This window comes from Lissotriton helveticus, chromosome 2_1 (genome assembly GCF_964261635.1).
Source record: "Lissotriton helveticus chromosome 2_1, aLisHel1.1, whole genome shotgun sequence".
NCBI lineage: Eukaryota > Metazoa > Chordata > Amphibia > Caudata > Salamandridae > Lissotriton > Lissotriton helveticus.
Window position 1 is genome coordinate 716,901,177 of NC_136059.1, and position 14,593 is coordinate 716,915,769.

General features: G+C 48.2%; 1 protein-coding gene across 1 annotated transcript in view; it reads right to left on the bottom strand.

Annotated features, from left to right (window-relative positions):
- The window catches only part of CHD1 (chromodomain helicase DNA binding protein 1), a 1,592,763-nt gene that overhangs the window by 149,198 nt on the left and 1,428,972 nt on the right, over window positions 1-14,593 (bottom strand). Inside the window, exon 34 of the mRNA XM_078675438.1 lies at window positions 14,021-14,117. Within this exon, the coding sequence (XP_078531564.1) occupies window positions 14,021-14,117 (97 nt within the window). The remainder of the gene's footprint in view (window positions 1-14,020; window positions 14,118-14,593) is intronic.

Here is a 14,593-nt window from a genome sequence, read left to right on the forward strand (position 1 = left end):
CCTCGCATAATAAAGCATTTTTTATATTTTTCACTCGAACTTTTGGTTGCGTATAATGATTGATCAGAATAGTTGTCACTTTGTTTTTTGCAATTAATCCTGATAGTTTGATTATTTGAACGCTTGGGTCTGGAGATTCAAGTTGTTCTGAGTTAATTTGTAGAGCAGATGACACATAAACTGAGAGGCCACCGATGGCTCTACCATAGATTTTACATTTCTCTGCGGCTACCGAGTGGTGTGTAAAGCCTGCCAATGCAATTTCTTCTTGCAGCCAAGTCTCTTGTAAAGCGATTATATCGCAATTCGCCCAATCATCTAAGGCTATTCCATCCTCCAACAGTTTTTAGCTCCAGCGATGTTCCATGATACAATGTGTATACCTTTTTTATCAGCTTGCTTTGTGTTATCTTTACTCGGTCAGATTTTCCGCTTCGCATTTAACAAACTGGGAAGCCATTTCCAATCCTCTGTGGGAGATCTAATTTCTCCCCCTCTTTCTTCTTCATTCTCTTCCTGGGAGAAGACTTCTTTGGCATTGTATAGAATTGAGTAGACGGGCTTTTGGAGAGCCACTTTAGCCGATTTCCTGGTAAATTGCGGGCTTCTGTTTTTTTTTTTTTAACGGAAACGGATAACGCGGAGTAACGGGCTGTGATAATCGAATACCCCATTTTTGAAATAACTCTGATCTTTCCAATATTCTTTATGCAATCCCGGGGGTCTTCCATGTTGTCAATGTTTGTTTGTTTATTAAGTTTGTAGATCCTGCTAGGAATTGCACTCGTTTAAGATCTGTAGATCTAATATTTCTTAGCTCACTGATTTCTGCTATTAATTTCAGGACATTGCGTCTGTTCAAAATATCGTGACAACCCAGTGTCTTATATTCCGGTGCCCAGATTATTTGATGACTCTCAAGTCCGGGCTTAGATGTATCTAACCTTTGTTCATTACAATCTATTTGAATTAATTGCCTGTTGTCCTTATTCGTTATATTAAAACTTAGGTTACCCTGGGTCAAATTGCTCTGTATTCCAGTTATTGATGTTATATTATTATCAGCCATATCCTGATCTCTCGTTCCTAGTTCAATTCGTGTTTGGGAGATAGGGTTTAATTGAACTCCCGTTTCACTTCGATGCTCCGCATACCGTAGGCTGATGACACTGTCTGGGGCCCCTGCTTTGCAAGCGATTTGATTAGTTATTTGCAAAATTTGTGGTGTTGATTCAGTTTCTGTAGCCATAGTTTTTATTGGCCCCTCGATGTTGTCTTTTTCCGATATTGGAATAGTATCTTCTTGCTGCTTACTTAGTCGACTAGTTTTTGGCTGTGTGATTTCATTGGGCTGAGTATCTCTATTTTGTATCGAATTTGCGGTTTTGATGGACTTATTCCCAGGGCCGGTGTCAGGCGAAAGATTCACCCTTGGAAACACATCTTGCTGATTTTTGCCTGCATGTAGGGAGGGTCTCACGCTTCCTGATGATTGGGAGCACTTGGTTCCTTGTTTGTTTGACAGTTGGCCATTAACATGATTTGCGGTTTCTTTCAATTTCTTCTGAATGAATTTCCGAAATGCCGTCCTCTTTTATTGATCTTGCCTTTGTGTTTAAAAAGATGGGGAATATTCTGATTCCCAACTTTGGATCTGCTACGCACTTCTTGTTCCTAGCCTTCCTTTCCTTTTTTCTTTGTCGCTTTGATAATCCTGGCTTAGTTGATTCTGGAAAGATTGCCTCAGTTGAAATTGTAACATTTGAATCACCAACCGTAATTGCGCTGCCAGCCCTGAGCATGTTATCAGCTGGTTGTTGATGCTCTGTTGTAGGGGGGCCTGATCGATCTGACTACGAATCATGACTGATAAAGCGCTTGTTTAAGGTGAGTATCTGCTCTAGTACAGTTGGTAATGAGCTTAACTTTTCTAGAACTGGACCGCAGGTGCAGATAGGTTCTAAATGGTGAGAGTCAGCTTGTGCTCTTTTAATTAGAAAATTCAAATTATCTAATTTGGTATTTATCCCGGCTATGTAGGATGCGATAAACTGGACATCCAGATCGATCTGATGAATGTTATCAGATTGCATGATTAAGGTTGCCGTGGATGTCTGTAGTGCTTGTAAAAGAGGTGCGACCAAATCCAAGGGGCCTGCTTCCACATAAAGTGTATTCTTGTCCTCATTACTCAATGATTTATCCTGCCTCACGTTTGTAGTTGATGATGAAATTTCGCCGTGGACGATAGATCTCAGTAGATTCTCCGAATCGCTCGAGCTAACTGTTGCTGAGACTCACCATAACTGCCCTTTTCGTCGGCTGCTACCACCCCTGCTTGGACTAAACTTAAGTCGGCCAAAGAATCGTTCGCTTTACTATTAACAGTTGGATTATTTAGGATAGGGCATGTTGGAGAGAGCTCATCAAGGCTAGATTGCGATGATTGTAAGTGATTTTGTTTGATATTATGAATTTTTGCCGAACTTTGGCTTTGATTTGTTGAGCTTATCATAAATGACTGTTGAGTGGATGTCGTATTAGGATCGTCAGCTAAAAAATGTACTGTAGCAATTGTAGTTAAGCTGTTCTTTTCCTCAAATAGATTTTTATTACTGTCTGAGTTATCCAGTTGATCTGGACCTGTGAGTTTAGCGCAATTGTTGCTGAATTGGGGCTTTGGATTCCCTGGGATGGGTATGGGAAAGGCATCATCTTGCCTCGGTTCATTTACTGCATGATTTATTACAGAAACTATGGGTGTTGATAGGCCAACAACGTCCCCTGTTAGGAAGAACAGTGCTGACCCTGGATCCTACAAAAATTGAAAGCGCGAGCTCGATAGACTGGTTTTATTTAACACAGATTTTTCAAAGAGCGAAGCTATTGGAGAGATTAAAGGATTTTTTGGATTGATGTTTACCTTATTTGCTGTTATTTTCTCAAGTGCAGAAAGGGATCTCATAGCCAAGTGAGGCTATGTTTACGTAAATTTTGCCATGAGGATGCCTTTTACTTCCAGTTTGAAGGAAGAGGTGAAGGGATTCAGCCTTGTTTTTGGTGGAAGGGCATTCCAAATTCCGGGTGCCATTCCTGAAAAGGAGCGATTAAAAGTTTTTTTCTTATTACATTTTTGAGGCTTCAGAAGGAGGTTTTCTGCACTTCTTGTTGAACTTGACCCTCCCAATATTTTGAGTTTATGTCTGAGATAGCTGGGTGCATTATGATGCAAGGCCTTGTGCGTCATGCAAGCTATTTTCAGGTGGATTCTGGCTTCAAATGGCAACCAGTTTAAAGTTTTTAGATGTGGGCTCTTCTTTTCGAGCCAGTGATGAGTCTTGCTGCCGCATTGGTAGAGGTTCCTAGAGGAGGTGTGGTGGCTTTGGGGAGACCGTATAACGAGAAGCTTCCATAGTCCAATAGAGGTAGAACTAGAACCTGAACCGCTAACTTGAAGTCATTAGGAGGTAGGAAGGGCTTCAGCTTCCTTAGTGTATTGATCTGAAAGTTTGCTCCCTTCGTTGCATTGCTAATATGCTTCTGCATATTGAGGTTACAGTCCAGAGTTATACCCAAAGATTTCGCCGAATCCACAATGGTAGGTTGAACATCGAGTGCTCCGAGGTGTTTGATCAAATTGTGCATTGTGGGGACTTTGGCGGGTGCTGAAACGCTTTCAGGGCTAATTGAGTTGCAAAACAATCGAGATGATTGACGTGCAAGTGTTTCTGAATTTGTGACCAGAGGCCACGAACTTTGAAGTCCACATATGTGCTCCCCCAACTCTGTAGGGATGCATCAGTTGTAATGGTGATTTGTGGAATTGGGGCTTTGAATGGCCGACCCTGCAAGAGATTGTTGCTTTTCCGCAACTGCAGACTGCGATGGGTCTCTGGCCCTCCCAACACTAGAACTTGTAGATGTCCCTCCACTTGAGACCATTGTGATTGAAGACTGAGTTGAAGGGGGCGCATATGCAGTTGCATGTGCAGCACTATGGAAATACAGGACACTATCATCCCAAGAAAACTCATAACTGTTTTGAATGTGGTGATGATGTGGTTGAAAAAGAGGTAATGCTAACTGAAATGTTTCCACCAGTTATGGACTGGAATAGGCCTTGGCTGTAACAGAGTTTAATGCTGCAACCAAGAACTGCTGCATTTGCAACGGTTGTAGGTGACATTTGCTGAATTGAGTGAGAAGCCTAATTTGTCTAAAAACCTTTTGAGTGTCCCGCAGCTGGCTGGTGGCACTCTTGATCAGCGAATCGTCTAATTAGCAAAACACAAGTGTGCCCGCCCTTCTGAGATGAGCTGCTACCACTGTGAGGTATTTTGTAAATACTCTTGGTGCAGTAGTTACTTTGAATAGCAACACTTAGACTGATAGTGCTGTAGCGGCGATGTGCTAGGTGTATTGGATTGTGGAAGTAGGCTTCTTTGAAGACTATGGCTGTCATGAAATCACCCTAATGTAGCAATGGTAATAACCCCTTTAGTGTTACCATATGGAAATGTATTTGTTGAGTAGCATGAGGTCTGGAATAGGCATTGAAGTCCCATCCTTTTTTGGAATGAGGAAGTAGAGGGAGTACACCCTGTATCAAAGGTGCTGTTTTGGGACGTGTTCTATGGCCCCTTTTTGAAGTAGAGTTTGGACCTCCTCTTGTAGGAGTGAGAGTTGTTCTGGTGACATATTTTGTGTTTGTGGTGGTATTGTGGGTGCAGTAGCCATAAGTCCTAGGCAGTACCCATCCTTTATGATAGAAAAGATACACCGATCTGTTGTAATTGTTGCCCAGTGTTTGTGGTACTGTTGCAGCTGTTGCCACTACTGGAGTTAAAAGTTGAGGGGGAGCTTAGTGGGTCACTGTTTAGCAGAAGTGGTGACTTTGAAGGCGGATCCACGACCCGTCCTCTATTATTCTTATAATTTGGCCGTTATTATGTCCCACTGGTGCATTGGAACTGGTGGGAACCTTGCTGCTTTTGCGTACTGCCTGTTTCTGTGGAGGTGCTAGTTTTTGATGCTCCTTTATATGGCCTCCGAAAGGAGCCTCTGTGTTGAAAAGTCTGTAGTGCAGCCACAGCTTTGGCTGTGTTGGTGTCTTATTTAATTTTTTTCTAACATTTCATCTACCTCTGGTCCATACAAATGTTCACCATCGAATGGTAGATTAAGTAGATGTTGTTGGACATCAGGCTTAAAACCTGAGACTCCGAGCCATGCGTGGCACCTGATGATGCATATATTGACCTCCATTAAACTTGTATCCGCTGAATCTAGTGCAGATTGCATGATGGCATTGGATATATTCTTGCTTTCCTCCAATAGCTGAGCCCTTCTTTGCCGGTATTGGTCTGGGAATTGCTGGAGTGCATTTCATCCCACTGGGCTCTATTGTTTTGAGAAAGTAAGCCTACTGAATTGGCTAAACGGAAATGGTTGGAAGCTTGTGCGGCTACACGTTTTCCTGCCACATCATACTTCTTGCTCTAGTGATCGGTTGGTGGAGCATCCCCAGTGCCCTGTGAATTTGGCTTTTTTCTGGCAGTGTGAACCACAAAAGAATCCGGGGAGGCTTGTTTCCGATCCAGGGAAGACCTCGCTTTGCAGTTTGGGCTAGACTGTTCTCGTAAGGAACAGGGCCAAGACGTATTTTAATATGTCTGGGTCTGAACTGAGGTGGCGAATGAGCGATTCAACCCAGATCTGGTGCTGGGGGTGAGTGTCTGCAAAGTTTCAGCGCTCCGTCCATCAACTGCTTGTGTTTGCTTAGGAAATATCTTTGGATACATTACATTTGACCCCTAAAGTGTCATAACCCCAAAAACCACTGTAACCACCTCCCTGTACAATACAGCACATAGTTCAACAAAAAGAGAGGTAGGGAAAAAGCCAAAAACTGTTAGTCCCCAGGTATATCACACATAACAAGAAAAGCGTGTAAACGGTATGCAGGTAACACTGCCAGAGCAAAAAGAAGGAATACAACACCAATTGCACAAGTTACTACTTGTGTAACGATATATCTGTAAGAGACATTAGTTAGTATTAGATTCCTTACCTTAGAATATCCCCAGGCGTCAGACTGGATCCGGAAACTTTTGCGTAGCAGTACCCTTGCGCGTCGGTAGGCGTCGTCTGCGGCTCCGCGTCCGTCGTCGGCGCCGTGATGATGTCGTCGGAGTACTTAGACGCCGCCTCCGCGTGCTGACGTCAGTTCTTAGACACAGCTTTTCCGCGCCAGAAACGCAGAGCTATGTTAAAAACCAACACTGGTGCCATTGAAACTAGGGCCCTGAAAGGGGACAACCCTAACCCTAGATATTGGTTCGCAGAACGGGGAGGATGGGTGGGTCGGTAAGGAATCTAATACTAACTAATGTCTCCTACAGATATATCGTTACACAAGTAGTAACTTGTGCATCTGAAAGAGACACGTTAGTATTAGATTCCTTACCTTAGAATAGATACCCCAGCAATACCAACCCCGGTGGTGGGTATGCGAACCAATAATCACACCAGAAAGTCCTGGAGGACGGAACGGCCAAAGAAGCCATCCCTCCGGACTTGGCTGTCCAGGCAGTAGTGCCTAGCAAACGTGTGCAACGATGCCCACGTAGCGGCCTGACAGATGTCTTGTAAGGGCACACCCCTGCCCAGGGCAGTAGTAGTCGCCGTGGCTCGGGTAGAATGAGCCCGTAATCCAGCAGGGGGCTCCTTCCTAGCCAGGGAGTAGCATGCCTGGATACACAAGATGATCCACCGGGAGATGGTCCTCTTATGTACCGCTTTCCACTTCTTAGCGCCCACGTAACCAACAAAGAGTTGGTCATCCACCCGGAACTGGCGTGTGCGATCCAAATAAAATGAGAGCGCACGTTTTGGGTCCAGACGGTGGAGCCGCTCTTCCTCTTTAGAGGGATGCGTTGGCGGGAAGGAGGTTGGCAAGGTGATAGACTGCCCGATGTGGAAGGCCGTGACAATCTTGGGCAGAAAAGAAGGTTTGGTACGTAGCACCACTTTGTCCGGATGGACAGAAAGGAAAGGTGTAGTAAAAGAAAGAGCCTGGAGCTCACTCACTCTCCTGGCAGAGGTGATGGCAACCAGGAAAGCAGTCTTCAAAGTCAGAAGGCGAAGAGGACAGTTGTGAAGTGGCTCAAAGGGAGCGCACATCAGAAATGTAAGAACCATGTTCAAGTCCCACTGAGGCATCACAAACGGAACAGGAGGAAACGTGTGTGTGATGCCCTTAAGAAATCTGTTTACAATAGGGGACTTGAACAAAGAAGGCTGATCAGGTAGCCTGAGAAAGGCTGAAAGGGCAGAAAGGTAGCCCTTGATAGTGCCCAGAGCAGAGCCCTGCTGGGCAAGGGAAAGAAGGAAGAGAAGAACCTCAGAAAGAGGGGCAGCAAGAGGATCCACAGCCTTTGCTGTGCACCATGCCACAAATCTGTTCCACCTGCAGGCGTATACCGACTTTGTGGAGGGACGCCTGGCTGCCAGAATGACGTTACAGACTTCAGGAGGCAAGTCAAATGGCCTCAACTGTCGCCGCTCAATCTCCAAGCATGGAGGTGGAGACTGGACAGGTTCGAGTGGAGGACCGTCCCCTGCTGCTGCGACAGAAGGTCCTCCTGAAGAGGCAGACGAACCGGGGGATCGACTGACAGACTGAGTAGCTCTGGATACCAGTACCTTCTCGCCCAGTCCGGAGCCACAAGGATGACTTGGGCCCGGTCGCGCTTGATCTTCTTCAGCACTCTGGGCAGAAGTGGTATAGGCGGAAAGGCGTACAACAGACCGCAACTCCACTCGTGACGAAAAGCGTCTCCGAGCGAGTGCCGCCATGGAAATTCCAACGCGCAGAACTGATGACATTGCACGTTCTCTTCGGTGGCAAATAGATCTAACCAAGGCTCTCCCCATCGCTGAAAGAGGCCTTGCGCCACGTCCGAGTTCAGACGCCATTCGTGATCCATCATGCACCGTCGGCTGAGCTCGTCCGCCCTGGCGTTCAGAGAATCCGCCAGGTGTTGAGCCACCAGGGTCACGCCCTGGCGTTCCAGCCACTGCCAGAGGCGCAGAGCCTCCTGGCAAAGGGTCCACGACCCCACCCCGCCCTGTTTGTTGCAGTACCACATGGCGGTGGTGTTGTCCGTGAACACCTGCACTACACTCCCCCGGACAGAGGGGAGGAATGCCTTCAGTGCTAGACGAATCGCCCGTAACTCCAACAGGTTGATGTGGAGCCGGGCCTCCGCCAGAGACCAGAGGCCTCTGATCTCCGCCTCTCCCATGTGGCCTCCCCAGCCCTGGAGGGACGCGTCCGTCACAACTACGTGCTCCGGTTGGGGAAGGGAGAGGGATCTGCCGCTGACCCAATCGCAGTCCGCGAGCCACCACTGCAGCTGTCTCGCAGTGCCCTCCGAGATCAGGACGTGGTCGGACAGATTGCCCTGATGCTGGGCCCACTGAAACTTCAGGTCCCACTGCAGAGCCCGCATCCGCCACCTGGCGTAATGCACCAGAAGGATGCAGGAGGCCATCAGCCCCAGGAGCCGCAGCGTCAACCTGACCGAGACCCGGGATAACGGCTGAAAGATGGGAATCAGAGCCTGAATATCCCGGATCCGCTGTTCGGGTGGATAAACCCGAAACTGCGCCGAGTCCAGAACCGCTCCGATGAAGAGGAGCTTCTGAGAGGGACACAGGTGTGACTTTGGCACATTGATGGAGAACCCCAGCTGGTGCAGGAGATCTGCCGTAGTCTGGAGGTGGCTGACGACTGTCTGGGGCGAGCCCGCCTTCAACAACCAGTCGTCGAGGTAGGGGAAGACTGAAACCCCTAACCTGCGCAGATGAGCTGCGACCACCGCCATCACCTTTGTGAACACCCGTGGGGCGCTGGTAAGGCCGAAGGGGAGCACGGTAAACTGAAAGTGCTCGTGGCCAACCGTGAACCGCAGGTAGCGCCGGTGGGCCGGCAGGACGGGGATGTGGAAATAAGCGTCCTGCAAGTCCAACGCTACCATCCAGTCTCCTGGGTCCAGGGCAGCTAGGACCTGAGCCAGTGTCAGCATCTTGAACTTCTCCTTCCGGAGGAAGCCGTTGACGTTCCGTAGATCCAAGATAGGGCGTAGACCCCCTTTGCCCTTCTTGGGTACCAGAAAGTAGTGGGAGTAGCAACCACACCCTACTTCTGGCCCAGGAACGCGCTCGATGGCCCCCTTGGCCAAGAGGGCCGTAACTTCCTCCTGCAGGAGTCGCAAATGATCCCCCGATACACGGTGGTTCTGCTGTGGCATGGCTGGAGGAGTCGCCTCGAAGGGGAGGGAGTAGCCCCTTCGGACGATTTGCAGCACCCACCTGTCCGAAGTGACAGTGCGCCAGTGGAGGTGGTGATGGCGAACCCTGCCCCCCACAGGCGTCACATGGGCCTGAAAGCACGGACTAGGAGGGCTTTGAGGCGGATGCTGCGGGGGAAGGTGTGGACTGACCTCGCCGTTGACCCCTACCGCCCGGACGGCGGTTACCACGGCCGCCACCGCGTTGGGTATTGCCCTGCGGAGCGTGGCTAGCGGCACGTGTGGGCGCACCCCTTTCGTGGCCACGAAAGGAGTGATAAGCAGCCGATTGCTGGCGCGGGGCCGAGAGGCCCAAGGACTTGGCCGTAGCCCTGGAGTCCTTAAAGCGCTCGAGCGCATGGTCTGCTTTGTCGCCAAAGAGGCGACAGCCATCGAACGGCATGTCCATGAGTGTGTTCTGGACATCTGCCGAAAAGTTGGCGGACCTCAGCCAGGCGTGGCGTCTGACCGCCACCGTCGTTGCCATCGCTCTGCCTAGCGAGTCGGTGGTATCCAGCCCACACCTAATGGAATACTTGGCTGCGTCCCGGCCCTCTACAAGGGCTTGGCCGAGTTTGGCCCGTACCTCCAACGGACACTCTGGCAGCACATCCGCATGGGTGTAACGGCCCAAGAGGCATGCGGTGTTGGAAGACCGCAGACCCAGACTAAGGGATGAGAATATCTTCTTTCCATACTGCTCATACCTCTTGGATTTCCTGTCCGGCGGGGCGGACGGGAATGCGGTCTGGGAATTAGAGGCCTGGATGACCAGACTCTCGGTGGTGGGGTGGGTGGACAGGAAACATGGGTCGCCCGGGGCTGGGCGGTGGCGTCTGGCCACGTTCCTATCTAAACTCGTAGCGGGCTTGGACCAAGTGCCCAGAAGAACGTCGGTCAAGGCCTCATTAAAGGGCAGCAGAGGCTCGGCCGAGCTTGACTGCGGTTTAAGGACCTCAGTGAGAAGATTAGTCCTCACGGCCGCGACAGGGAGCTCAAGGTGAGTACCATGAAGGGAATTATTTAATCCCTTTTTTTGCACTTTTTTTAACCTTTTTACCTTTTCACTTTCATGTCCCTAGGTAAGGGTGGGCCTTAGCGTGCCCATACCGCCGGGGTTTATTCCACCACAGGTCCTGACGAATGCCAGGTAATTCATAACCAACATTGGCATAAACATGTTGACCCACTTGTAAATTTATTGGAAATAGCCAAACAATTTATTTGGTTTATTTTCCACCACATTTGTTTTTAATATGTCCTATTGATCAAGTAATAAATCATTTTTGATACAATTAAGACATTTTTAATCTCACTACCAACTTTAACCTCACTACTAACACTATCACACAGCACTCACGTCTTCACATTACCCGCTCCGCAGTAAATCTGGCAGTGAAGCACACTGGGGTGGCATTCGGCCACTCCCAGTGGGGTCCGATGATGAAGCATGTCACCAACCAGGTTGGTGAGTGAGGGCTTTCTATACAAACCAAATTGGTGTTGTATTCCAATACAGCACATAACCATGGAGGAGGGTGTGGCTTTAAATTAAGCCGATGTTATCACACTTAAAAGACCAGAAGCACATATTATAATGCCTAATTTCATACCTGACTTCAGTAGCCATAACCAAACTGCAATCATAAGTAATAAAGTATGGGAACCATGTGTTTACATTATAATTAGTAAAACATTGCAGCCTTTCTGGTATTCCCATTACAGTCAGCAATAACAACATCTTCAAATAAAACATTATCAGTGACAAGTTTAAATAACACATTGTACATAACACTTTTAAATAAAGTCTAGTACAAAAATGAACCATGTGTGTCTTGTTTAAACAACTTGATGCAACAATCTGCACCCATAGACCAAGACACTAGAGGGTTCTGCACGCCCAGCTGTAGAGCAGAAGCTCCAGCCGTGGGAGTGCTTAAAAATGGGGAAAATCCCAGGGTGGTCTTCCTTTTTTAGACCCTCCAAACTTAAGACCAGTGCTTTGGTAAACTTCCTTTGGGGAAAGCTGATGCACTACTGCGGTCTCCCCAGGCTCTCTTTAGTCCATTGGTGGTGATCCTGCTGTCCTGGGGCCACAATTGTGATGAAAAGCTTGAACCTGAAGAAGACCCCAGGGCATTACGGGGCCATTTCCTGCAGGAGTATGGAATGAATGGCTCCGGCCAAAGTTCTTTGTTGTGCCTCTGGTCTTGCAGTTTTCTTTTTTATTCTTGAGGTGCCTGGTCTTATGCCTTCTTTTTTGTTCCTGTGGCAAGCCCTAGCCACTTGGAGCCTTTTCCTTAGACCTCCTGGACTCTAAGGTAGCTCACTTTGCTGGTTCCATTGGCTCACTGTGCCAGCATTTCAATCAATCAATCAATCATGCCATTTGTATAGCGCACTACTCACCCGGGAGGGTCTCAAGGCGCTTGGGGGGAGGGGTATGCTACTGCTCGAACAGCCAGGTCTTGAGTTGTTTCCTGAAGGCGAGATGGTCCTGGGTCAGCCGAAGGTGGATGGGGAGGGAGTTCCAAGTCTTGGCAGCCAGGTAAGAGAAGGATCTTCCTCCGGCGGTGGCTCTTCGGATGCGTGGTACGGCTGCGAGGGCGAGGCTGGTGGACCGTAGCTGGCGGGTGGGCGTGTAGAAGGTCAGGCGGTCGTTGGGGTACTTGGGGCCCAGGTCGTGGAGAGACTTGTGTGCGTGGGTGAGGAGCCGGAACGTGATCCTCTTTTCGACGGGGAGCCAGTGCAGGTTCCTCAGGTGGCTGGAAATGTGGCTGCGTCGGGGGACATCCAGGATGAGTCGGGCGGAGGCGTTCTGGATGCGCTGGAGTCTTTTCTGTAGCTTGGCTGTGGTTCCGGCGTAGAGGGCGTTTCCGTAGTCCAGTCGGCTGGTGACGAGTGCCTGGGTGACAGTCTTCCTGGTCTCGGTCGGGATCCAGCGGAAGATCTTGCGAAGCATACGCAGTGTGTTGAAGCCCGATGAGGAGACGGCGTTGACTTGTCTGGTCATCGAGAGGGAGGGGTCCAGGATGAAGCCCAGGTTGCGTGCGTGGTCGGTTGGCTTGGGTGCGGTGCCCACGGCTGGGGGCCACCAGGAGTCGTCCCAGGCGGAGGGCGAAGATCCCAGGATGAGGACTTCCGTCTAGTCCGAGTTCAGTTTCAGGCGGCTGTCCTTCATCCACTCGGAGACGTCTTTCATCCCTTCGTGTAGGCAGGTTCTGGGGGTGTCGGGGCTTCTGGTGAGGGAGAGGATCAGCTGGGTGTCGTCGGCGTAAGAGATGATGTTGAGGTTGTGCTGGCGTGCGATGGCTGCGAGAGGTTTCATGTAGATGTTGAAGAGGGTGGGGCTGAGTGAAGATCAAATGTTTCTCTACTGGTTCCCTGTGCCCCTCCGGGTGTAGAACTCCAGTTCTTCCCCCAACTAGTCCTTCGGGAATGTATGGTCTTGGGGTCAACTGTAAGCAAAGTCTTTAGTCCAGGTGAGAATCAGGGGGTTACTCCTTTCAGCTGTCCATGGCTGCCGCTGTCCAGTCCCAATTTCCAGATTGAGCAAAAAGCACTCTCTCCCACTTGTGCAAGATTTTTTTTAATTTGAGGTGTAAAGTTCCAGAACCCCAGCACCCCTGGTAAATCCTAGTGTGCCACATCACCTCTCCACCCTTGTCTAAACACTCCTGAACAGCATGCTGGGACATTTCAAGATAGTGCCAGTTGGCAGTCACTGATCATCTCTCCTCTGGGGCTTTAGATCTGCCGCTTGCTGACATCAATGAAAGGGCCTTTCCCACCACACATTTAACGTGGAGTCCCCTCTTGTGTTGGCTCCAGAAGTTTGGCTCCTTCATTTGTTGGCTCCAGAAGTTTGGCTCCTCCATTTGTTTAGTAGGTCATGGCTGGTCAATCCCTGGTACAGTGTAACAGCTAATTAATGGATGCATATTTCTATACCAGCCCTTCCTCCTCAGGAGCCGAGTGAAGAACTGTTTAAGGCTCTCTGTCTGGGGAGGTCTTTGTTCTTTCTGCTGGAGAGCAATGTAATTAACTTGGCCCAGGAGGGTCTGATCCTGAGCTGAGCCAAAGACATTTTGGATGCCCTGACTCATAAGATGTACAGATACTTTCTTGGACCTGCAGATTTGATCTTGGCATGTATCATTTGCAGCAGTTTGTAATCTCACTAGCCATTTTTAAAGCAAAAAGGAAGCAAACCTGAGCTCTAAGGCAGATTTCCCCCTATGTATATAATAAAGTGACACTGCAGCCAAAACAGTAAATCACACTGACTTTCCTTAGGAGTGTAGGCTAATATTTTAAGGACTTCACCACTGGAAAAAAAGATATCGGGTGTTCAGGCTAAGCACATATACTGAGCAACCCTTGGGGTCAGGGTCAGCTTCCTATGGAGGTTCTTCAACACAAGACATTCTCAACAGCTACTGTGAAACTTTGAGAATCAGTTTTCAGTCGAGACACTAGATGGAAAGTATGGTGAGACCGTATGTAACAACATCATTAAAATGAGGACACCATTTTAAATGCTGCTTTTAATTGCATGGTTATTAACGTTAATAACGATATAGGCTGCTTTCAGATGATCAAGGCCATGTTTGCTCTGACTATATAATTGCAATTGCGAAGGACTTCTGGAATTGTACAAATTTTACCTGGCATTCCTGACGTTTTTTAATTGCATGTTTATAGAGTTTATGCAGTTTTCTTGCATCAAATTCTGTGAACTTGGACACAAAAATCCACAGGTTTCTGAAAAGGAAAATAAACACTAATTAGCCATTTTAGGTATGTAAATGATGCACACAGTGTAGTTATTTAAAAAAATAACCAGCATAACTCTAGTTTCCTTAGTTCTTAAGCCATTCTTCCTGTGGCACTATCTGAATACTGGGAGACACGTTTGGAGTATGCATCACAGGACTGAAACAGTGAAAGATGATAGGTGCCTCACCTTACTCCCCAAGTTATTTCAGTTTGCTCTACTAGAACATGCTACTCTCTCCACTTCCCAGCATTGCTGAGTTGAGAAGTAAGGGGTAATGAGGGAGTTGTACGTTCACAGTGCAGAAGAAGTCATCAACCTTTAATCCATACTCATCAAATTTGCAATTAAAGTATTCTGTTACATTATATATGATGTTCCAGGCACAAGAGGGCTGCAAAGTGATTTATAAAGTTAAATGTTACAAAAAAAATGCAAAAAATATACTATCGACAAGGTTACA